The sequence below is a fragment of the Phyllostomus discolor genome, chromosome 5 (assembly GCF_004126475.2).
Source record: "Phyllostomus discolor isolate MPI-MPIP mPhyDis1 chromosome 5, mPhyDis1.pri.v3, whole genome shotgun sequence".
Classification (NCBI taxonomy): Eukaryota; Metazoa; Chordata; class Mammalia; order Chiroptera; family Phyllostomidae; genus Phyllostomus; species Phyllostomus discolor.
In genome coordinates this window covers 149,228,749-149,253,090 of record NC_040907.2, presented here as the reverse complement: position 1 = coordinate 149,253,090, position 24,342 = coordinate 149,228,749, and the positions used below count along the sequence as shown (strand labels likewise).

Below are 24,342 nucleotides of genomic sequence, written 5' to 3'. Positions count from 1 at the left end.
AAAAACAATCATCAAAGCAAACTAGTTTATCTCCCACCTCACTGATGGATTAGAGATATGACCCCAGCAATTTAACCTTCCATAAGTGTAAGTTCCCCCATCTTTAAGATGAGGATAATACCATAGAGTTGTAGTACCAGTTAAATGTGCAAATGTATAAAAAAGAGTAGCAAAGTGCTGGGCATATGGTACCCACTCAAGGAATTTAACATTATTATTAAAAACTGGACAATTAACAGACAATATACAAGAAAGAAATAATCCTATAAAAATGCTTACTGTGAACACTTGGATACATTTGTTAATTCTGCAGCAAAAGAAAGTTGTGGCACCAAAGTAATTGGCTTTATTATTTCAATATCTGTTTCTTCAAGTTCAGAAGCTAAATATAAGAGGTTCTAGGAAACCAAAAAAATAAGTATATAATTTACAATGTAAGTTCATTGCTTAGGACAATTATTCTTAAAATTAAACTTATTTCTTATATTTGTTATTTTGTTGGGTAACTGCTATAAATACCAAGTTTTCCTATTCTACCTAACAATTAAATATTGTAACTAATTGATTTGAATGTTATTTTTCAATATAAATACCTCCTGTTTTTCCCCATTATTATATGCTTTTTCTTCAGTTTTCTTATATGCTTTTTCTTCAGTTTTCTTCTCAGTCTCAGATATTTCTGACAGTTCTCCTTGGTTTTGTTCACCACACTTATTTATTTTTATCCTAATTAATAATAAATAGAATTATTTAAAGCAGTAACAATGAAAGTATTGGAGAATTGTAACTGTGGTTGCACAACTCTGCGAATGCACTAAAAACCATTGAACTGTAAACTTTAAATAGCTGAAAGACCCCAAATAGCTTCAGCAATCTTGAGAAAAAAGAACAAACTTGGAGAGATCTCAATACCTAACATGAAACTATACTACAAATCCACTATAATCAAAACAGCCAGGTATGGGCATAAGAACAGGCATATAAATCAATGGAACAGAACAGAGAGCCCAGAGATAAACTCACACCTTTATGGTCAATTCATATTTGACAAAGGAGGCAATGCATTCAATGGAATAAAGATATTCTCTTCAATAAATGGTTTTGGGAAAATTGGACAGGTACATGGAAAAAATGAAACTATACCACCAACTTATGCCATACCCAAGGATAAACTCAAAATAGATAAAATAATTAAATGAAAGTCACAAAACCATAAAAGTACTAGAAAAAAACACAGACAGTAAAATTTCAGACATCTCACATAGCAATATTTTTGCTGATAAATCTCCTTAAGCAAGAGAAACAAAGTAAAAAGAAACAAATGGGACAACATCAAACTAAAAAGCTTTTTCATGGCTAAATAAATGATCAACAAAATGAAAAGGGACCCCACTGTATGGGAGAGCACATTTACCAATGATATATCTAATAAGGGTTTAATTTCCATAATACTTAAAGAACTTACACAACTCAACACCTGGAAGACAAACAATCCAATTAAAAAATAGGCAAAGGACCTGAATAGACACTTCTCCAAAAAAAGGATGTACAGATGGCCAATAGACATATGAAAAAATGCTGAATGTCACAAATCATCAGAGAGATGCAAATTAAAATCACAATGAGATATCACCTCATACCTGTCAGAATGGCCACCATCAATAAGTCAACAAACAAATGCTGGTGAGGATGTGGAGAAAAGGGAACCCATTTGCACTGCTGGTGGGAAGTACAGACTGGTGCAGTCACTGTGAAAAACAGTATGAAATTCCCTTAAAAATTAAAAAATAGAATTAAAAATTAAAAAATGGAACTGCCTTTTGACCCGGCAATCCCACTTCTCAGAATATGAGGTTTGTCTGGAAAAAGTCCAGCCATTATTAATATAAGAGAAAGGTTTGTGCAACATCGATGTAAACCTGGCAGCCAAGGAGAGTAGACTGGAATGCATGTGTGTGAATGATGACAACTTCACTGTATTAGTCAGTGGGGATAATAGACACCATTGAGTCAGAATGCATACTATGTGGCTGATGCATTCAAAATGACTGAGTGAGTAGAGCAATAAATCTGCATCAAATTTTGCATTAAGCTTGAACAATCCCCCATGGAAACTATTCAGATGATTCAGAAGGCCACAGCTATGGGCAACTGGTGATTAGCAGCTTCTTCATGACAACGCGCCTGCTCATGAATCACATCTCATGCAGAGTATTCTGACAAAACATCAAATCACCCAGGTGACTCAGCCCTGCTACAGTCCAGATTTGACATCCTATGACTTCTGGCTTCTACCAAAACTAAAATCACCTTTGAAAGGAAAGAGACTTCAGATCACTGATGGGATTCAGGAAAACACGACAGAGAAGCTGATGGAGACTGGGAGAACCCAAGGTGCCTACTTTGAAGGGGACTGAGGCGTCATTGTTCTTTGTACAATGTTTCCTGTATCTATAATAAATGTCTCTATTTTTCATAGTACATGGCTGAATACCTTCTGAATAGTACTTGAATATCCTAAGGACCCCAGAACACCAATTTGAAAGAGGATATGCACTCCCATGTTCATAGCAGCATTATTTACAATAGCCAAAATCTGGAAACAGCCCAAGTGCTCCTCAGTAGATGAGTGGATAAAAGAGCTGTGGTACATGTACACAATGGAATGCTACATGGTCATGAAAAAGAAGGAAACCTTACCTTTTGCAATAGCAGGGAAGGACCTGGAGATAATTATGCCAAGTGAAATAAACGAGCAAGTGAAAGACAAATACCATATGATCTCACTTACATGTGGAATCTAATGAACAAAATGAACTAACAGACAAAATAGAAACAGAGGCATCGATACATGGAACAGACTGACAGCTGTCAGAGGGGTGGCGGGAGGGGGTACTGGATAAAAGAAGGTTAAGAGATTAGCCAAAGAGCATATATGCAAGACCCATAGATACAGGCAACAGTGTGGTGATGGCCTGAGGAAAGTGGGGGCTGAGGAAGCTGGCTGGATGTGGGCAAAGGGGAAAAATGGGGACAACTATAATAGTGTAAACAATAAAAATGAAGTTAAAATAATAAATGGGTGAACTGATGATATGTAATTTACTTCATTAAAACTTTTAAAAATATATGCTTTTTGCCTTCTGAAATAAATCAGAATAGTGGTTTTTAAAGCTTCCCCAGGTGATTACGATGTATAGTAAGTTAGAGTATAGGCAATTTAATATCCAGAATCCCTTTTGAGGGAGATTATTGAGACAGTGATCTTGGGTCCGAGCTTCCTCCCTTCTGTTCAGCAGCTCTGAGATGTCATTAAACTAAATGTTGTGGATTTTCCTGCTTGTATAGCTTGAACTTTATCTTTTTAAAAAAATCCCTTTGACAGTTATCTGGATCTGCTCCAGGTGGATAGGCACATTACAGAGAACACAGATGAAGACTATGTACAGGAATCTAGTTTCTCTGTGCTATTCACCAGTGCTGTGGTTTGGGTGCAGTAGCCAAAACACAAGGTCTGTAGCTACTTGCCCAGCCAGTTTCTCTCAGATTAATGCAGTGTTACTAACATTGGATAAGGAGAGTTTACTGCCTAAATGAGAAGGGCTATATCCTCAACCTCTTGCTATCTCATTCTACCATTATCGCCTCATAAAACTTGATCTGAGATCAATAATATCCATGTGAGGAAACCCAATGCATATTTTTAACCTTGGACTTAACTGATATTTCTGAAGCATTAAACACTATTAACCACTCTCTCCTACTTAAAATACGCCCTTTTCTTTGACTCTGCAGCAAAACACTAACTGGCCCTTCCCAGTCTTTCCTCTGATTTCTTTTCTTCTACCAAGCCTTTCAAAGTATTTTCTCAAAATTCAGTCAAGTCCTATTCTCATCTCATTTTCTATCCTCTCTCTAAACAGTTTCATGCATACATAAGCCTCCAATTAAAATGCTAAACTTCCATATTTTTCTTTCTAGCACAAATCCATTTGTCTAGCTGCCAATTCAACTGTTTTACTGAGGGATATCTCAAAGACTCATCAAATTCATTACACCCAAAACAAAATATATGGAGAAAAGATAGCCTGAGTTTAGCGTCTAGGTCCCAGGCTCTCCTGCCATAACTACTGTCTTTCCTGTAGGCCTTGCTATAGGCTTATTCAAGCAGGCGTCCAAGGACCATGATTGTTGTGAGGGCATTATTGGTAAACCTGTCCAGGAAATAGAGTTCCTAGGGACATCTTAGAAAATACCACTTTTCTGATTAATCAGAATAATATTTTAACTGCTCAAACTAGATGCCGCAATTTAGGGTATTTAGGGCTAGCCTGCTGGGGCCAACCTGGTCACCGACACTGTGGGAGTTACTGCAACAGTCTCCTACCAAAAGTAATCTGGAGAGGCAAACCCAAACCAAAGTCCTAGGAAAGCTGGATGTTAAATGTCAGGAAGAACAAATTCAAAGGGCCCCAGATGGGACTGAAGTTTAGAGTAGTGACAATAAGAGTAGGTGGTGAGCAGGCAACATTGGTTCAGAGGTACTGCTATGAAGAAGCTGACGGCTTCTGTGGCTCTCCTTTTCTGCTCAGGGATTCACACTGCATGAGTGGATCAGGTTGGTTTAAAGGACCAGAGACAAGAGCAAGTTCACATGAATTTAGGAGTCTTTGATAAACAAAATTCCATGGTGGAACTTTAGAAACTGTCAAAGCATTTTCATTAAAAACCATTGCAGCAGGAAAAAAATGAACGAAGTTAACACCTTTCTAAATTGCCTGAAATGACACTGATCCTTTATAGTTTTGAAAAAAAAAAAAGACCCAGAATCAATGGGTTGTAGGGAGGGAACCAGCTATTTCACTGTGAGCTCACGAACAGCTTCAGTGAGTATATGGCTTCTCAGTCTTTTAGCTAAGATGAAGTGTAGTAACAAGGATAGTTTTTAATTTTAACTATACCTTCCACTAGACATTTTTTGATGACTTGCATGTTTTACCTAGAAGTGTGACTGCCGAGTCCATGTTTAACTTTATAATACAGTACCCAACTGTTTTCAAAGTCTGTACAATTTTGCATCCCCACCAGCAATCAATGAGAGTTCCTACTGCTCAGCATCTTTGTCAGCATTTGTTATTGTCCTTCTCTTTTCCTTTTTTTGTTTTGTTTTGGATTTAAGCCATTTTAATAGGTGTGTAGTATATTCCATTGTGGTTTTAATTCATATTTCTCTATTGATGTGAGATGATGTTGAGCATCTTCTCATGTGTTCAGTTGCCATCCACATACCTTTAGTGAAGTGTCTGTTCAAGTCTTTTGACCCTTTTTTAACTGAGTTGTCTTAAGTTGTAAGAATTATTTACACATTCGAGATATAAGTCTTTTGTTGACTACATCACATAGTTATGTAGTTTCTTTGTTTTCTCCCAGTTACTGTGACTTCCAAGGTATTCATGTGCTGTTCCTCAGGAAATTCATAAGAACAAACAGAACCACCACTCACCTCTGAAACTGTAACTTCACCGGGGTGCTTGTAAACCCTTGCTGTTGTCGAAGGGATTTTATCTGTTTCCAAGTCTGTAATATGCTGTGTAGTAGGGAGGTGTCCTTTTCCCTTTCTAATTCATAGAGCTGTTTTGTATTACTACAACAATAATGGTAGATAAAAAATATATTGGTAGATTAGAACTATTTAGGTCATTAAAATAGCTTGGAAGAATGTATTATACTAATTCTTCTGAACTCCCTGCTCTACCTGATGATTTTTTTTGCATTTGACCAACATTTTGATTATTTAGAGACTGAAATTCCATTTAGTGATTTATTTCTTTATGGCTTAAAGAGTTTTTCACTATGCAAAAGTTCTCTGCTAAAATCCATGTATTTCCAGATTTTCTGCACATTCTGTACATATTTATTATACTTGTTTCAGACTAACAATTAGAACCATCACTTCAAATTTAGACATTCTTTTCCTGATCAGACATATTATTTGGACACTGGAGTAACATACTGCTTTAAAAGATGCCCATTTTCTTTGTCACCCCTTTTACATTCTCCCTTTCATGAAATCTAACACCTGCTTCCATAGGATCTCCTATTAAACTTTCCAATTAAGATGAACTTCGCCTTATCTTCTGCATTTGGCACTCCATGAAGCCATCTGAATGACAGTCAAGGTTACTAGTGTTTAACAAATACACTCCTTGTAAAAGCTGGTTTTACTCCTAATTTTTACGACTTTTCCTTTTATCTTGTTTTTGGCTTTTGTAGATTCCTTACCTTTTTGCCATTTCAGCAATATGTTTCTAAAGATAACATTTGCATTTTGTCACACGTTTTTAGTTGTTTTCATCAGAAGGGCCATTCAGGGAATCTAGTCTACCATACTGATAGAAACAGAAGCCTACTGTCACTCATTAATTCATTCAGTAAATATTTGTTGGATGCTTACTGCATGCAGAGCACTGTTTCGATTAAGGGAGGATACAAAGATAAAAAGACATCCTCTCTGGATCAAAGAAGCTTATACACATGTAAATTAATCAATGCAATAAAATGTTATAGGTGTTATGATAGAAATACAGACAAGTCAGAGTGTGGGCATAAATAAGAGGCCAGTACACAACAGCAGGGAGACTTCATAGAATATGTGACACTCAATTCAAATCAATAAACATATAACAGGTAAGTACTATGTGGTAGGAAATACTTTAGGTGCTGGCAACTAATATCCCAGCAGGGAAAAGAGTAAATAATTACAAATATGATGAGTGTTATGAAAGGGGAAATATATAAATGCTATGGGAGTATAAAAAGAGAATTTAATCTAAAACAATGGGTGAAGTAGGAGCCTCCCTGAGAAAGTAATATGAAATTCAGTAAAATGTGTATGTTGACTAAGTGTTAGGCAGAAGATGATGAAAGAACCTTCTAGATACAAGAGGCATTAAAACAAAGATATATAGATATTAAAGAGCATGGTCCATTTAGGGCACTGAATTATAAAGTTCCAAGGCAGAGAACCCCTAAAATGAGGCTGAAGAAGCCACCAGAGTCAGATTATGTTGATCATGCTAAAGCTATTGAATTTTATCTTAAAGGTAACAGAAAACCACTGATGTGGTTTTATTATTTACAAAAATGACTCTGGTTTCAATATGGATCATGGTTTAAAGAGAGTATTTTAGAAGACTATCTGAGGAGTCAGGCTATGAAATAAACACCTGAAATAACTCAGAATCAGTGGGAATGGTTATGGTTGGATGGGAGGGAAGCAGAGGGGTCACAGATGACCTGCAGGTCTCTTTCCTGGGTACCTGGTGATTGTGGGTACTAGGCATCTAATATACAGTCATTAAAGGTTGAATACCTAAGTGCCATCTTATGTAATTGTATTACATGTGCATAGCTTTTCTAATAGAAACATTGTTTTTCAGATGTATGCAAACTTGCCCTTTGCACACTTTGCAGCATGTCAACACCACTCTGAAAATTTCTCAAAGTAAATCTGTTACATTGCTTTTTACCTGCTTTAGTAAAAGCAATGATCCCTTCAAAGCCTCTCTCACACATGCACACACGCACACACACACACAGAGTGGTAGACTCCTACCCATCATCTCATACCCCACCTAAGGCCTACTTTTTTTTCTATATTATAATTTACTTGTCGTGTTCATTAAGCCAATATCTGTTCTTTGCTTCCAGTTTGTTTACCTTATAAATAACATTAGTTTATTGTTTTGTAATCTTCTATTCATATTCATTCCCTCAGCTCATACTGACTGAACACTCATTATATGCCAGGTCCTGTGTGAGGTGTATATCGACCTTCTCAAGTAATATTGTTTGCATTTTAACTAGGTTACTCTAGGAAACTGAGTATTTACATAAAGTAAGTTTGTAGAACTGTGTCCAGTCAATGGGCAGGGAGTCAAGGAAATTCTTTATTTTTTTTTAAGATTTTTGAAATTTATTTTTAGAGTGGGGGAGAAAGAGAGGAAGAGAAACATCAGTATGTGAGAAACACATCAATTGGTTGCCTCTTGCACGCCCTTAACTGGGGACCTTAGGGGAACCCAGGCATGTGCCCTTATTCAGAATTGAACTGGCAACCTTTTGGTTCATAGGGCAGCACTCAATCCCTGAGCCACACCAGCCAGAGCTCAAGAAAATTCCTTAATTATCAAATCCCTCTCATATATAGACAACAGTTTTATCTTTTTGGGCAGTGTAACTTTCTACTCAGTAAGTACCTTCCAGCAAGCTTTCCTGCTATTGGAGATTCCTTGACACATAATTATGTTTCATCCTAAAATCATTTTTTTCCAGTTATTTCATACTTTCCTAACTTCTCTTCCCAACTAGTCCATAATCCAATGGTTCCCAATTTGCAGACCATTTAAAAAAAAATAAGGGTCCTTAAATCTATGTGCTCTTTGAGTGCTGTCTTTAGAATGAATAATATCTACAATATGTATATGTAGAGTAATTCTCAAACATATACAAATGCTTGAGATTAATATAATCCAAATCAATATAAAGGTATTAGTAAACTCATATTTAAGACCAATGTTTTTTAAATCAATGGATATTAAAACTACAACTAGTTTTATGTTACATGTCTGTGAAATATTTTTACACACAAAAAAATGGATCTTAAAGGAAAGGCTGGAATTGTTTCTGTAAATGCCTAAACAGCAGGGATCTTTTCTTTTTATTATTTTATATTTTCCATAGCAAGTGCAGTACTCTATCTAAAGAAATTACTTAAAAAATGCCCAATGAACACATGAATGGCCCCAAACCTACCTTATCTGCCAACAGTAATCTTGTAAAGATTGTCCAGTCAGCTGGCTTATTTCCAGATTATCATTTGCTAATTTGGTAGCATGTGTCAGTGCTTTAAGCTACAACAAAAGGAAGAGATTTTTGGTACACTGCTTTAACTAATCACTCTATGAAAAGTTTTAATATATATCCATAAAATACATATGCCTTTTGAATATGTTTTATATATTTTTGTCCTATTCTGTCACTAGCTTTTTAACTTTATTTTTGTATCTTTTGGCAAACATTTAAAATTTATTTATTTATTTATCCTCACCCAAGGACGTGTTTACTGATTTTAGAGGGGACGGAGGGAGAGAGACAGGGAGAGAAACATTGACGTGACAGAAGAACATCAATGGCTGCCTGTTGCACGCACACCGACCAGGGACCAAACCTGCAACCCAGGCATGTGCCCTGACTGGGAGTTGGACCAGTGACCTTTCACCTTGCAAAACAATGCCCAACCAAGCAACACCAGTCAGGGCCATGCACCCTTACTCCTGACCAAGAAATCTGACTTCTAGGAATCTGGCCTACAGAAGTTTTCACATGTGTGCGCAAACATGTAGGTACAAGGATGTTCATTGCTTCATTATCTGTAATCATAAGAAAAGGAAATGAACTAAATGTCATGAATGGAGATTGATTAAACATATTAAAATATAGTTATATTACTTATGGATCTATACATAGTGATATGGAAAAATACAGAATTTTTAAAAAACCAATTTGTCAAATTATACATATGGGGAGATCCAATTTATGTTAAAAACTGTTACGGAATGTGCATATACAGAGATACATGGAAAAGAGAGCTTAAAGGTTGCACTCTGAACCATGAGGTGAAGAATGAAGTGGGGCTTTCACCCTTTGAAACGTCTGTATTGAATCTTTTACAACAAGAATGTATTCCTGTATAACTTTTGTAATTAAAAAAAACAAAACGAGAAGGGAAAAGAGCAGATATCTGCATATCTGCATAGCTAAGTATCCTTTCTACTCTCTCATACTGTTTGCAACATTTCTCCTTGTTCTGTAAGTGGGATTCATACTTACATAAATGGACATACTCCAGTTTAAGAATTCCTTGGGTGACAGTGAGTCTTCCACTAGTCTGAACTTGGTTTGACCACAGTGGCAACAAACAGAGCCACACATTTCAAACGTAAGTGTTACATACATACATATATACTTAATACATAAGAACATATAATACATAAATTATAAATCAGTATTTTGGTGAGAGACCAAAGAACACACTCTTAACACTTTTTACATTTTACTAGAAGGTTAGAGACAATGTTTATATGCATATAAGAGAATACATTGGAGAAAACTAAAAATTAGGCAATTACTTTTGGCTCCTAAGACTTAATAATAATAATACTGAAGCATGTTACAATCATGATCCCAAAATGTTATTTTATACAAAGAGCCATGACACATGAAAAATAGTCTTATATATAGTATATATAGTGATAGAACTCTAATGAAATAAAATTGATATTGCTAAATGAGGCTTTAAAAATTACATATTAGTTTTGAGCCCTGGCTGGCGTAGCTCAGTGGATTGAGCACGGGCTGGGAACCAAAGTGTCCCAGGTTCGATTCCCAGCCAGGGTACATTCCTGGGTTGCAGGCCATAACCCCCAGCAACCGCACATTAATGTTTCTCTCTCTCTCTCTCTCTCTCTCTCTCTCTCTCTCTCTCTCTCTCCCCCCTCCTTTCCCTCTCTAAAAATAAATAAATAAAATCTTTAAAAAAAAATTACATATTAGTTTTGGAAATTATGTATATAGTAGAAATTCATAAATCAAATCACTTTTTTCAGTGACCTACATTTGAATTTCAGAGTTGGTTCCTCCATTCATAAAAATAATGACCAAAGTATACTAAAAGTTAGGACATTCAATATTTGTTTTAGGAAATATTCCGACATTATTAATGCATAGTCTTCAACTATTAAGTGCCCCCACACAATTGCTACATAAAAATTCAATCAAATGGATTCAGCCCTATGAATTTTGCACTTGTATTTTAAAAAGCAGATATAGGTGACTGCATCAGGCTTGAATGTTTAATTAAATACCTCACTAAGTTTTTATTTTTCAAATGCATTCATTTGTTGAATGAGACCTACCAACAAACCTTTTCAGAGAAAACACTAGTTAACAAAATGCTCATAGATCAGAAACTCAGCAGAGTTTAACTGAGAGGCACAAATTCAAAAAATAACCAGTGGGTATACTTTGATTTTCCTTCAGACTGTGTGTACCCTTTATGATGGCATTAAGTGATATTTGGATTAATCATTATTGAACCAAGACTTCTCACATTTGATATGAGATTCAAGATCTCTAATATTTTTATCAAAAATGCTCTACTACAAGACTAAAAACAGTCACACAAATCTTTTAAATAGTAATCATTTCAAATACTTTTCTTGAGACATAGGACCAAGAATACCACTGGTTAGTAAACTATTTGTAAGTGCTACATATCCTGCAGCATGTCTTTGAGGCTGCCCCCCTGGCCAGTCAACTCCTACAGTTTCTTTCCAGAAAAACTGAAATTCACCATTGTCTTAATTTGTTAAATAATTAAAGTGCTAAGGTAAAATGTTCTGTACTAAGTGGTTTGTTTACTCTTTCAATATTAAATGTTCAGCCCAATAATATAATAAAAACCATTCTCACCTTCTCCAAAAGCAGCTGAGATAAATTCTGCTGCTGCCTGTCCTGAAAACACTCATAAAGTTGGAGCAGCCTAGCACATAATACTTGTTCTTGATTGAAGAGAGAATGATGGCTAAATTGCAAACCCACAATATTGAGATCTAATTGATACATTTTCCTTTGACCTTCCATTTTGGTCCTAATAGAGCTTTCTAGGTCAGATTTCATTGCCTTTCAAAGAAAAATACGTATACAAAGTTAATTTCATTCTGTTTCTTTTAAAATTACAATTAACTTCTCCTTATAAAAGTATCATGTTAATTGTAAGAAAATTAAGAGACACAGAAAAGTGAAAAGCAATAATTTGATCCTTCTTCTTTAAAGTTGACTATGGTCCTTGATTTCATATATTTATACAGAATTACAAACTATTGTTTATAATACTGTTTTATGCTGGTAGAGGTTGGACTTTCAAAAGTTGTAAGCTACCAAATAATTTCCTATAGGAACTCTGTGACAAATGGTGGTCCAAACTGCTGAGTGAATAGTTCAACTACATGGCATTATAATAGTCATCTGTGGGCAAGAATTAAATGTTAAACCCTTATTAAAACATTGTTCCAAAGTGAATATGTTTGTAATCCCCTGGAAAATTCCCTGGAGGGGCCTGGACCTTCTGAGCAAATGCTATCTTATAAGGAGACCATTTCTCCTTACACACGAGGCTGTCTTCATCTGTACCAGATCATCTCTAAATCACCTAAAGTGTGTAGGCCTTAGATTATATGCAAAATGATTCAACTAAGTTTTAGTACCCTACTTTGAATTCAAGCACATATGTTTCAATATGCATGTGACTGATGTAATTTGAGAAGGCTAGTAGGTTACTTAGCATGTATAGCCTAATTCAGGCATGCCCAGCCACCTCCAACAGGAGACAAGGTTGCATCCACCTAAGAAGGCGAGCATGAGCCCTCTCTCTGGATCAGTCTGGGGTAATAGGACAGGCCCTCCAGTCTGTGCCATTGCTGTTATACCTCCTGCTATAATGAAACCACTGCTGTCCCAGCCCTGACCTGGTATGGCAGATCCAGTGCTTCTCAGGACTGTAGTCACCAGCGCCATGCCTACATCTCTCCTCCCTACTCTCTCCTGAGCTAGGAATCTTCCCCTTTAAACCTCACTGTGTTGAAGGTAGGCAAGAGAACAACCATAAGGCTTTTGTTTCATTTTATCCTTGTCTTGTCTCTATTCTCTATGTAAGGGCCAACTCAGAGGGTAAAAACTGCTCAAGATTCCATCTATAAGATTTAGTTAATTGGTAGTAAATTGGTCATTAACCAAGAAAAACCAGCAGGAAAATAAACAGTATCCATGGTAAACAACCAAATTATAAATGAACTTCTGGGAATTAAAGTTTGTAAGCTAGAGATGCCTGTCTCATTAAGCAGATTGAGGCTAGTTGAATGGCTGTGTTGCTTACTTTCTTTGGGTTCTGTTGGAGTGACACAAACCCCTGCCCTCGGTCTTGTCCTACTAGTACCTACTGATTGTGGTGTGCACAAGCAGGGAATGGAACCGAGATAGATCATGGGTGTCTAGCAACAGTCAAAGGAAGTGAGCTTAGACTGGAGAACGAAAGCTAAAGCTTGGAAGTGACCACAGGCTTCAAATAGTGAAAGTGCTGTTATATAAGTGAAGTACTTTATGAGTTCCTTATGACCAAACAAACAAGGTCAAATGGGTGGTAGTGATCCAGGAGGCAGATTTTAATTCAGCACAGAAAACAATAAATAATTAGAACTGGCTAATACTGAAATGGATTCTCTTGAGAGGTGGTAAGCTCCCTGACACTGGTTATAAGCAGCAATTGACTAAGGGGATTCAGTGAACTTCTAGAACTAGGTAAGTGTGTTACAACAAAAGCATAAATATCTAGGCAACAATGATTCAAAGGCCAGAAATAAGCACAAACACATTCAAGCTGATGACATGTGTAAAATCCTGGTAAATATATGAGTGCTAGAAGAGGGAGGAAAGGATATAAGCAAATAGGCGAAACTAGTCAGCAAAGAATGAGCAAATAAGACGTGGGATAGGAGAGGTACAACAGGACATTTAAGTACATAGCAGAGGAAACAGGGAAGAGAAGACTTTGATATTCAGGCAGCTATTATCTCTCCTTCAGTTGCCCTTGTATGGATTTATTCTGGTGAGAAACCCCAAGTGAACATTGCTTCCAAGGCTGGCTGGGCAGAGTAAAAAAATGTGGAGAAAGGAGAAAAGTAGGCAGAAATATTTGTCTGATACAACTTCCAGCACATTACTTGTTAAGGATATTACCAAATGGATTTCAATACTCAGGTTAGACACTTGGTGAAGTGACATATACATTTACTCCCAACTCTAAGAGTCCACTGAATACTGACATTGTGCTTGGATGATGCACTGGAGGAAAAAGTTACTTGTTTAGCTCAGTGTTTCCAACTTCAGAAACCAGCCCAGACTGGTGTGGCTCAGTGGATTGAATGCTGGCCTGTGAACTGAAAGGTCGCCGGTTTAATTCCTGGTGAGGGCACACGCCTGGGTTGCAGGCCAGGTCCCCAGTTGGGGATGTGCAAGAGGCAACCAATCAATGTATCTCTCACACATCTGATGCAGACACCAGCCCACAGTGTCTGAGGTGTTATGGATGAGATACCAGAAAAATTCACACGGACTACTGAGTCCTATGGAGGAAAAGGGACGGCATGGCTACTCTTTCAAGGGGAGAGCACCTCAGAGCAGCCTGGCCACTCTCTCAAGAGAAGAGGATGCCAACCCTTGCCTTAACAGGTTTTTATTGGCTTTCAATTTGCACAGGAATACAGGTAAAGCTCATTAATGATTGCCAGGCAGTAAGGATCAAACAATAGATAGTAACAAAGAACTGCTAGGGCTTATTCTGAGTCAGGGACTGTTAGCTAAAGGGCTACAAAACTTTGGGAAACATTATCATTTAATTGAGAGCATTCTTAGCAAAGCAGGTTTCACAGGATTTTGTGTCTTCTTTCTTAGGCTTGATCACCCGGGGAACCTGCCCTTTCCAGCACAGGGCTGCACTGCCCTCTGTCATTGTTTGAGGATTAAGTCAGGCAGGGGAAGTAAAGCAGCCAAGAGATTAGGAGACTTCTTGCAGACAGAATGAGGACTCAGGCTCTGTCAAAGCTGCGGGGCAAGGGTCCATCACCCCCTTTTGCTGTAGCCCCCAAAGTTCTTCCTTGGGGGCCTCCCACATGTTCGTGCCTGTCTTAGGTCATTCTCCCCTTGGGGAATCTTACCCATCATTGGCTAACTGATCAATCATTGGGGGCCAGTTCTGGATGAAGTAAAGGGGTAGAAGTGGCACTCCTGCCAGGGAGATAAGCTTTGTCTCCTTAGTGGCTTCTGGTCCGAAGGTTGCTCACTCAGCCTTAGCCAAGGGGTGGGGTTACAGCTTCTGAAACCAGGCAGGGTGGTTCCTAACATCTCCCCCTTTTTTGTTTTTGAATTCAATCGCAGTTGTTAAGCCTGTGAAACCTACTATTTGCTGTTCTAGAATACGATCTTAAGAAAATTATATGTATATATATATATATTATATATATATATATATATATACACATGTCATAAAACACAAATGAGGATTAAAACAAGGGAGGCACCCAGGGGCTGCTAGGACCCAAATTTGTAAATTCAGTCCATTGAAAAATGTTGCAAATGCAAGGGAACGATAAGAGTAACAGGTCTGGTTACACTTCAGTCCTTGGGAGAATTAGCACAGACTTCAGGAAGTTACTTTAAAGATATGCAGCAAGCGTTTGTTGCCTGAACTCAGGATAAGAGAGTTTTAGCAAGAGCAAGTCATAAAGGAGCCTAGGTATAGTGCAGGCCTGATTTCCCACAGGAGAACTTCTTCATGGGTGTGGTCCTGTGTGCTGACTCGCCCCCCACTGGTTTTCCACGTGGGTACTGGGCCACATTTCCACATCTCGAGAAGTGATTCCCTACACACATCAATGTTTCTCTCCTTCTCTTTCTCCCTGCCTTCTCCTCTCTGTAAAAATAACTAAATAAAATCTTAAAAGAATCTGGAGTTTTACAAAGGCTAATATGGATGGTGGTTAATCTTCCTCCAAAAATTGTATGTTTTGCATTTACTTACCATCCTTTTGTTCATTCATGTACTCACTCATTCAATAAGTTTCCACTGATTCAGGGACCTCTCTCTCCAACAGCAATGGTTCGTGATAATCATGTTAGAATATCTGTGCTGTATCATGAGCAAAATAAAAATAATCCTATGTCCTGCTATCTAGAGATAATTATTAACTTTGATATATTCTCCAGTTCTTTTATCAAATATATGTGTATGGATATACTTGTCTATTCATTGATAAATTCATTACCTATTTTTATAAAATTAGAATCATATACAATTTTTCATTCATATTTTTTCCACTTCATATTTTGAACATTTACCCATATTAGTAAATATTCCTCAAAAACATTCATTTTAATGGCTAGTTAACATTTCATCAGATTTTTATCATTATATTACTAGGTTTATTAATATCTATAAAGTAAAAATTAATACCATAATTTATAATTTATATTACAAGAATTCTAACCATAATTACAAATAAACTGTTGTTGGTTACCTTCCTGTATACAGTCTTTAGTGCTGGATTTAAAGGTTCCTGGCTTATGTTTAGTCTGAATTTCCAAGAATGTCTAATAGGTGAAGGTAATGAAATTATTTCAGCACTTTCTTCAAACCAACACATTCCCTACCAAAAATAATTAAGCAACAAAATAATTAAACATTTCGTCAAAAACAAATACCACATACTATCAGTGAGTGGTCTAACTTGTGAGCTGGTGCACTTGCCTCTTCTAGTTGAAGCAGGCGGTTTTCCATCTTGTTGCAGGTCTTTTTATAGACTTCTGGCTTTCTCTGCATATAGAATCCTTCATCTTCTAAAATGCGTGGCATCATATCTTTTGGCAGTTTACGCTGGTTAACCACTTAATATCAAAAACTATATATTACTTTACTGTCCAAAATATTAAACTGGTATTGACTAAACAAGGAGAAAAGGGAACTCTCACGTACCTACCACTAAAGTCTAGCCACACACACACACACACACACACACACAATATACATATGAGTTCTCTTAACCAATTCTCTAATCTTAGAGAAGGCATGAAAAACAAATATAAAAAATATTCTATAATTTTAGATCAGTACTTTTTACCTATCCAGCATACAAAGAAACTATTATCCTTTAAAATGATTCATTAAGGACTTAAATATTTTCTTGGGAGAAAGTGGTGGTGGGAAAATGGAGACAACTGAATTAAAACAAAAATTTAAAAAAAAGATTAAGAAAAGAACTTTACCTGGAGAATTACTTGGCACAAAAATATTTGCCTGTTGTTTTTTTATTTGTTCTTGATCATCTTCATACTCAGCAGCTTTTATTTCAAGTAAATCTGGAAAAATTACTTCTTCCATACAATCTTCATCTTGGCTTTCAGCAAAACCTTGTAAATTGTCACCAGGTGAAAGATGTTTGGAATAACTTTTACTTACTGATCTCTGTTGAATACCAAAAAGAAAAATAAGTACATATGATTGTCTTTCTCATCCATGCCTCCCAGTTCAAGGTCAAGCTGAAACTGTTACAATGAAATTTCACTAAACATAGAGGGATTCATTTAGGGTTTAATATTTTACAGTATGATTTTTCTATAGCACTTCATTGCAATTAGGATTGTAATTCAAGCCCTTCTCTCCTATGGAGAATATTCGGAGATGTTGGACTATGAAATATTAGTCACTGAGAATTCACAGTGTAAGGCAAAGTCCAAAGACATCAGGCCAGGTGGTCTTAAACCCCATTTTTTTCACTATTCAGAAAGCAGTAGTATCTAAAGTGATTGTGGAGCATTCATGATGTTTTCTGGATGATATTTATTTAAGAAAAAAAGAAAGAAAAGTAAAGATTCACCATAGAAGTCTATGGCAAGTGATTATAGTGAAATTCTAAAACATGCTATACATATAAATTACAATCTGAATATAAGTATTGATATATTACTAAATATAAAAATGCATACTTTTATATCATGATCAGAAATCTTGAGTTTTTTCACACCAAAAATCAACAATTCACTTTGAATGACTTTATTGTCTAATTTGAAATCCATACATATTGAAGAGGAGACAGAGTATGTAAGTCATGCAAATAAAAACCTCTCAATTTTCAAAACCATATATTTAGGGGTAGTTAAATAGAATGAATTAATCATACAATGTCTCTGAGTAGAGGACCTCACACGACCTTCATCAGGTCTTGATCAGTATCACCTACGTTCCTATCGAGTATTTACATCATTATTTCCTACCCTTGTCATGAAATCAAGAAAATATTTTATAACCACACATCTTTATGGTATCCTTTTCTGAATTCAAACAAGGTATATGGCACTGACATACAGAAGCAAGATTTGGGGAATTCCCACATAGGGGATCTCTGTAGATTCCAATCACAGGCTAAAGGGGCTCTCTCTGTTCTACCTGGTGCTCCCATTATCAACCTTCCTGTACAAGACCCCTAGGCTTTCAGCTTGCCTTCACAGCTAAGGTCTGCCCTGGTAGCCAAGTAGGTCATGCTCTCACCTTAGATCCCAGCCTTTTTTTAAAATGGCCATATAGGTCTCTTTTATGAACCCCACCCTGCTCAGTTTGCCAATATAAGCCCCATTTGATCAACTATTCCTCCTTTAATCTAAGGCCAGCTGCTATCCCAGATCACATTCTGGGTATTTACTATGCAGCTCACAGCAGATCAGTGCCTATGCTCTTAGCTTGTTGTGTAACAGCGAGTATGGGGTCAGAAGGCATCCCCCTAATCCTGTATGCATGTCTAGATGGATACCCCTGAGTATGGTGTGGGAAATGAGAGAGAATCTCCCCCACCCCATCTCACAGAAACATGCCTTGTAAAATGTGATATGATAAGTAGAACCGTCTGAAAGTAACCCTGGACCTTTCCCTGGGTTGCCCAGACAATATATTTGGGACAAGTGCTCCCCTTTCTCCCAGCAGAAAGGGATCAAAGTCAAACTCAGCCTCCCACAACACAGTAGCTTTCTCTTCCCTGTGGGAGGACAGTCATTTTCTATGGGCTCCAAAGTCACCAGGTGAGGGGCAGATGACTTTTCCAGAACACTCTAAAAACCTGCATCTAAACTAGGAGTTCCTCATGTCCAAGTAGCCTATTTCTCCCACTGACCAATTTCTTAGTTACGTGTCATTTGAACACAGACCCAAGGTAGTTGGGGAGAGAGCATGAGGGTAAGGGAGCAGTTTTCTAGACAGATAAGAGTTACCAAGTCTCTGAGGCAAGAGCATGCTGTGAAGAACAGGTAAAAGGCCAATGTGGCCAAAGTTGGGTAGGAAAGGGGAAAGCAGTAAGAAATTAAGTCAGAGAGGTACCAAAGGGGGCCAGGCCATGTAAGCCTTAGAGGGCCCTGGAAGGACTTTGGCTTTTGTTTTGAGTTATATAGAAAACCATTAGAAGGTATAAGCAAAACAATGGCCTGTCTCAGATTTTAACAGGATCACTCTGACTACCGTGTGGTACAGAAAATAGTTCAAGCAATAGTGAAAACAGAGGAAGACCATGGCAATGACCCAGATGAGAGGCTATGGTGGCTTAGACTAGGGTGGTACCAGTGGAGATAGTGAAAAGTAGATTGGATTCTGAAATACTCAGAGGTAGAACCAACAGGATTTGTGATGAACTGGATATGAGGCATGTGAGTAAAAGAGGATCCAAGGATAACACAAGGCTTGGCTGAGCAGCTGGAAAAGTGGAATTGCCATTTACTACTATGATTCGATTTGTATAAACGTCTGTGTATGTGCATGTACTGGCGTCAGTACAGAGAAAAGTATGAACAATGATAACGCTGGTTTATCTAAGGGCAGTGGAATTTCATGTGATTTTTATTTTCTTCTTCATGGTTTTCTGCACTAAGTTTTGTAATGTATACACTTTGTTTAAATTTTTAAAAGATAAAGCCATTTTGTGGAAAAAACAACAATAATAAAGAAGGAATGAAAGGACTAGGCACAATGCAAAGGGGCATGGAAGACGCTGGGAAGAAGTAGGAAGGCAAATAGGGGCCCAAGAGGGACTCCAAAAGGGACCTGAGGGATTTGGACATGACTAAGGTGGTAGCAGACAGAAAGAACCCTGAGGAATAGGAGGTACTGGGAGGGGGCTCAAGGACACTGTGGAGAGAGTTGAAGGTACCGAGAAATCAGAGAAAAATATAGAGGAGCATGAACAGACAGGGCAACCAACAAAAGAGACTGACAAATCAGAAAGTGATGGGAAAAGACTGGTGAGACTGAAGAAAGGACAACCAAGGAGGAACAGAAGGGGCTGAGGAGTTTGAGAGGAACTGGGAAGAAGTGACAGAGATTGGAAGGCTCTGGGATTAGATTAGGAGGGATGGAGATGGGGACTCTATGGAGAGTAAGAGATGTTAGTAAGAATAATGCAGGGCACTTGGAGAGGACAGGAACAACCAAAGAAAAACACAGGCTTTGGAGCTGACAGCCTACACTTCCCAGCTTATCAATACTTAACCCTCATACCTGAGTTTCCTCACCTACATAACAGAGATGAAAATAATGCCTGCCTCACAGGGTTTCTCTGAGGATTGAATGATACAGTCCACATTAAAAGTTTAGTATATATCACTGGGCATCCAGTAAGCACTCAATAAATTTTAGGAATTATTATGAACGGCTCAATTCAAAGAGAAGAAGGTGGCTCAATAATAAAAATTTCCAAGTATTTCATTCTTTGCCTTTAATAAGAGTTATTTTTCCTGAGAATGAGGATATGAGAGAAAGGGGAACACATCCAACCTGCTCTGATGACTGGCCCAAAGCGGAGCCTTCTTCACTACTCAGAGTGAAAAACGCAAGGCCTGCATCCAAAGAGACTTCAGTCTGTGGGTTAAACAACGGTAAACCAGTACTCAGTGTTGAAATGAATACTTTTTCTGCTTATGAATGAAAGAAGTACTTTTCTGCAATGAGATAGATAGTAACTATTATCTTATTTATGAGCAAGGAGCAGCAGGAGAGACAATATCAAGTTATACTTAACTTTGAGTCTGGTTTATGAATTTTTATTTTGAAGGTTCTGATAACTGTAATAAAAAACAGTATCGAGTCCAAATCTTCTCCATCTTCCCAAACTATCTCTTCACTCCAGTCAGAGTATTAAGAGATTACCTTACAGTTTGATCAAAGTGTGGGCTCAGGGAAAATTCTTTTTTTCTCTCTCCCTGACTTCAGGTGCTGTCACGTATGTCTGTGCTCACACACAAGCACCACTCCACTCCTCTACAACCTTTGTGGAGTGAGAGGTAGTTAAAAGTATTAAAGGTGACATGTTCATAGTTATAAACTTGCTAATAAATAAGCCCTCCTTTTTCAATGCTGTAAAGTCTAAATCTTTTAAATGTAAAGCACTTACTGCCCTGGCTGGTGTGGCTCAGTGGATTGAGCGCTGGCCTGCGAACCAAAGGGTTGCTGGTTTGAGTCCCAGTCTATGGCACATGCCTGGGTTGTGGGCCAGGTCCCCAGTGGCAGGGGTGGGGTATGAGAGGCAACCACACATTGGTGTTTCTCTCCCTCTCTTTCTCCCTCCCTTCCCCTCTCTCTAAAAATAAATTTTAAAAATCTAAAACATAAATAAATAAATAAAACAAATAAATGTAAAGCACTTATTACTTCTTTCTCACACATATATTAAAAGAAACTGTTTTTAGGGAGGTTTGAAAGAGAAATTAATTCTATAAGAAAAAGCAAAATCCAGTCATTGAGTCAAAAAATTTAAGAATGCATAAAACACAAAAGTTTATTTTATATCCTACTTTATCTAGATGTCTAAAACTGGATTATAGTGTTGACTGTATAATTCTGAAAATTTACTAAAAATTACTGAATCATACACTTAAAATGGGTAAAATTTTGCTATTTAAAGTATACCTCTATAAAGCTGCTTTTAAAGGTTAAAAAAAGCTATTCACCTTAGACCCCTGATTTATCTTATTATCAAGGAAGAGATGAGTTGAAGATTTTTCACTTTGATTAATCTGAAACAACATAAATGGTATAGAAAAATTAATCTTCACAAATATAAACATAATTGTACTCCAAAGTCTTTTTTCAAAATGGATTAAAAACCAAGACTTCTTAATGTTCTTCTCTTAAAAAGTATACACGTTTTCCCCCTGAGATGTCTTATATAGTTACCATGACCAAACCACTAAACTTTTCTTGGATTTAAGTTTGAAAAAAAAAAGCATTGATAGGAACTCAAAGTTTTTGGATTTAAGGAGCTATATTAAGACTGAATATTGGCTCCTTTTAACAAAGAAAAGTTCATTGGATACTTGTTGCACCTAAACAGTAAATTTAAAAACAGGAAAGAAAAAAATAAGCATTACCTTAGCATTTTTTAGCTTTTCTCTTACTTTGCTTCTCAATGTTTCAACTATATTTTGATTTTCTTCTGTGTCTAAACCTACCAAGAAGCCAACACAATAGAGAGTTCATGATGCTTTTTAAAACAATTAAACAGCAATAGCAGCAAAAGTACTTACTGAATACCTAAATTGCATGCATTTTTAAAGATCATGACAATTTTGAAGACTGGGTCATGGCCCTATGAGAGCTTGGAACTTCAGACAAACAGATGTCCCCTCCCCATCTTCCATCTGGAGTAAACACCTTTATTATGCATGGTGAGGCTGAAGTTTGTTTCCTCTACCCTGTGCATCCTCAGCTACTGGCTATAGCCCTCCTTTGTAGTCAGGCAAAAAAAAAAAAAAAAACTTTCAGAAAGCAAATCTTTACCTTTTTCCTTTCAGGAAAAAAATCTATTAGAACTGTCATATTCTATATAAACTGCTCTACAGAATAAACAAATATCAAAGTAAGGTTACTTCAACTTGATGAAACTGGAATGGAACCTAAAAAGCAGAGATAAGTTTCTAGGTACTCATTTTAACTACTTGTGTCAGTTTTGTAAAATTTTCTGACTCCTACTTCTTCCAGCTCTTAGGATGGAACAGTCTTGTAGGGAGTAAAGAACACACCAGATATTGCATGCACTCCAAATCATGTGTCATTTTTTGCTAATCCACCAGATGATCCACCAGATGGACTGAGAAAGAAAGGGATTGGGCAGTCCTAAGTACTGTAGGAATGGAGGACCTTTTGGTCATTTTGCCTTGAATTTTTCTTTCTTATTCCTGCTTCTGATTACTTAAAGGTTACATAGAGGATGGTGGGAATAAAGGGTAAGTAAATGCTAAATCACTACAGGCCATGAGAATCTTCATTCTTAACTGTAGTACTTCTTGTTGTAATTTAAGAATTCCTAGTTGGTTTGTTTATACTCGATTCCTAGAACTTGGAATGGCAGGTGACATGCAGTACATACTCAATAATGATGAATGAACCAGGGTTCATCCATTATTTATGTATTTTTTCTTGAAATCTATTGAGCTTCCTGAAGCAGGTTCTGTATCTATGTATCTTTATGGACTAACACAGTCTCAAACACTAGTGGATTCTCCATGTTTACAGAGAGAGAGAAAATAAAATCTTAACCAACAAAATTTTATTATATATATAGACTTTACTAATTATTTCTGTATGCCCATCTTGTATTATCTAGAAAGTGTAGTTTCTGTTTGAACTCATCTCTTAATAAACTTGTGTTCCCAGTTGAAACACCAAGGATAGGATTTAGACATTTGCCTCTTTTAAAAATAAAAACTGACAGCATCAGAGCTGTGGTATAGTTATTGAGGACCTTTTTGGAGATGCTTGTCTACATTTTCTTTTACTGCAATATTATCTGTTTCTTCTGGCATCTGCAAAAAAAAAAAAAAAAAAAAAAGAGATGAAGATTACCTTGCATCTTTTTGTTCTGTAACTGAGCATCTTTTCAGATGTTCATCAACCCTTTGAAAGTCATTTTCTTTAAAATGCCAATTCATAGCCTTTGCCTGTTTTCTTAAATTTCATCTTTTTATCAGCTGGTATGAGCACATTATATATGGTAGACTTTTAATTAAGAAATTGCTCTCTGTAATATCAAAAAGGATCTTTTAATGATAAAATCCAATGGTTAGTTCTTACTAATCATATACTGATGCCTACTTTAATATCTTTTAGGAGGTTCAAATGAGGTCAGACATATGAAAATACTTTGAAACTCAACACTGTATCCGTGTTAGCTTTTACCTGATTACCCTGTAGTATCTGATAATGTTGGGCACCATTATTTTCTGAAAACTTTCCATATCCTTGACCTCTACCCTTCTACCTCTGGGGCCACTTACTCCCTGTATCCTTCAATGGTTATACTCCTCACAACTTAAACGTGGGCTCATTCCAAGGCTTTAGAGAACGCGTGTATTCCTGTGGCTCTCTAGCTCTGCTCTCCTAAATACCATATTTCCAGCTGCCTACTAGTGTTTGTAATTGAAGGTCCTGCCATTAACAAAATGCTATTTTATAATTTTTTTAAACCTCAATATTCTAAAATTAAACCATATTAGCAATGTTAAATCTTTTTTTAGAACAATAGGGATAAGTTTGATCTTCATGTTAAGTTTAAGAAATGGAATAGTAAAACGCTCCTTAAATAACAACTGTACACAGTAACCAAACTAACGTGCAGTTGGAGTGGAAAGAACAAGCAG

General features: G+C 36.9%; 1 protein-coding gene across 1 annotated transcript in view; it reads right to left on the bottom strand.

The window, feature by feature from the left end:
• The window catches only part of CC2D2B (coiled-coil and C2 domain containing 2B), a 98,515-nt gene extending 74,904 nt beyond the window's left edge, over window positions 1–23,611 (bottom strand). The window contains exons 1-12 of the mRNA XM_036027072.1: window positions 23,448–23,611; window positions 22,075–22,151; window positions 21,655–21,720; window positions 20,483–20,566; window positions 16,936–17,134; window positions 16,421–16,557; window positions 16,191–16,319; window positions 11,533–11,742; window positions 8,815–8,912; window positions 5,504–5,644; window positions 594–726; window positions 280–398 (exon numbers count right to left, since the gene is read on the bottom strand). Of these exons, the coding sequence (XP_035882965.1) occupies window positions 280–398; window positions 594–726; window positions 5,504–5,644; window positions 8,815–8,912; window positions 11,533–11,742; window positions 16,191–16,319; window positions 16,421–16,557; window positions 16,936–17,134; window positions 20,483–20,566; window positions 21,655–21,720; window positions 22,075–22,151; window positions 23,448–23,508 (1,454 nt within the window). The 5' untranslated portion in view covers window positions 23,509–23,611. The remainder of the gene's footprint in view (window positions 1–279; window positions 399–593; window positions 727–5,503; window positions 5,645–8,814; window positions 8,913–11,532; window positions 11,743–16,190; window positions 16,320–16,420; window positions 16,558–16,935; window positions 17,135–20,482; window positions 20,567–21,654; window positions 21,721–22,074; window positions 22,152–23,447) is intronic.
• Window positions 23,612–24,342: the final 731 nt, after the last annotated feature.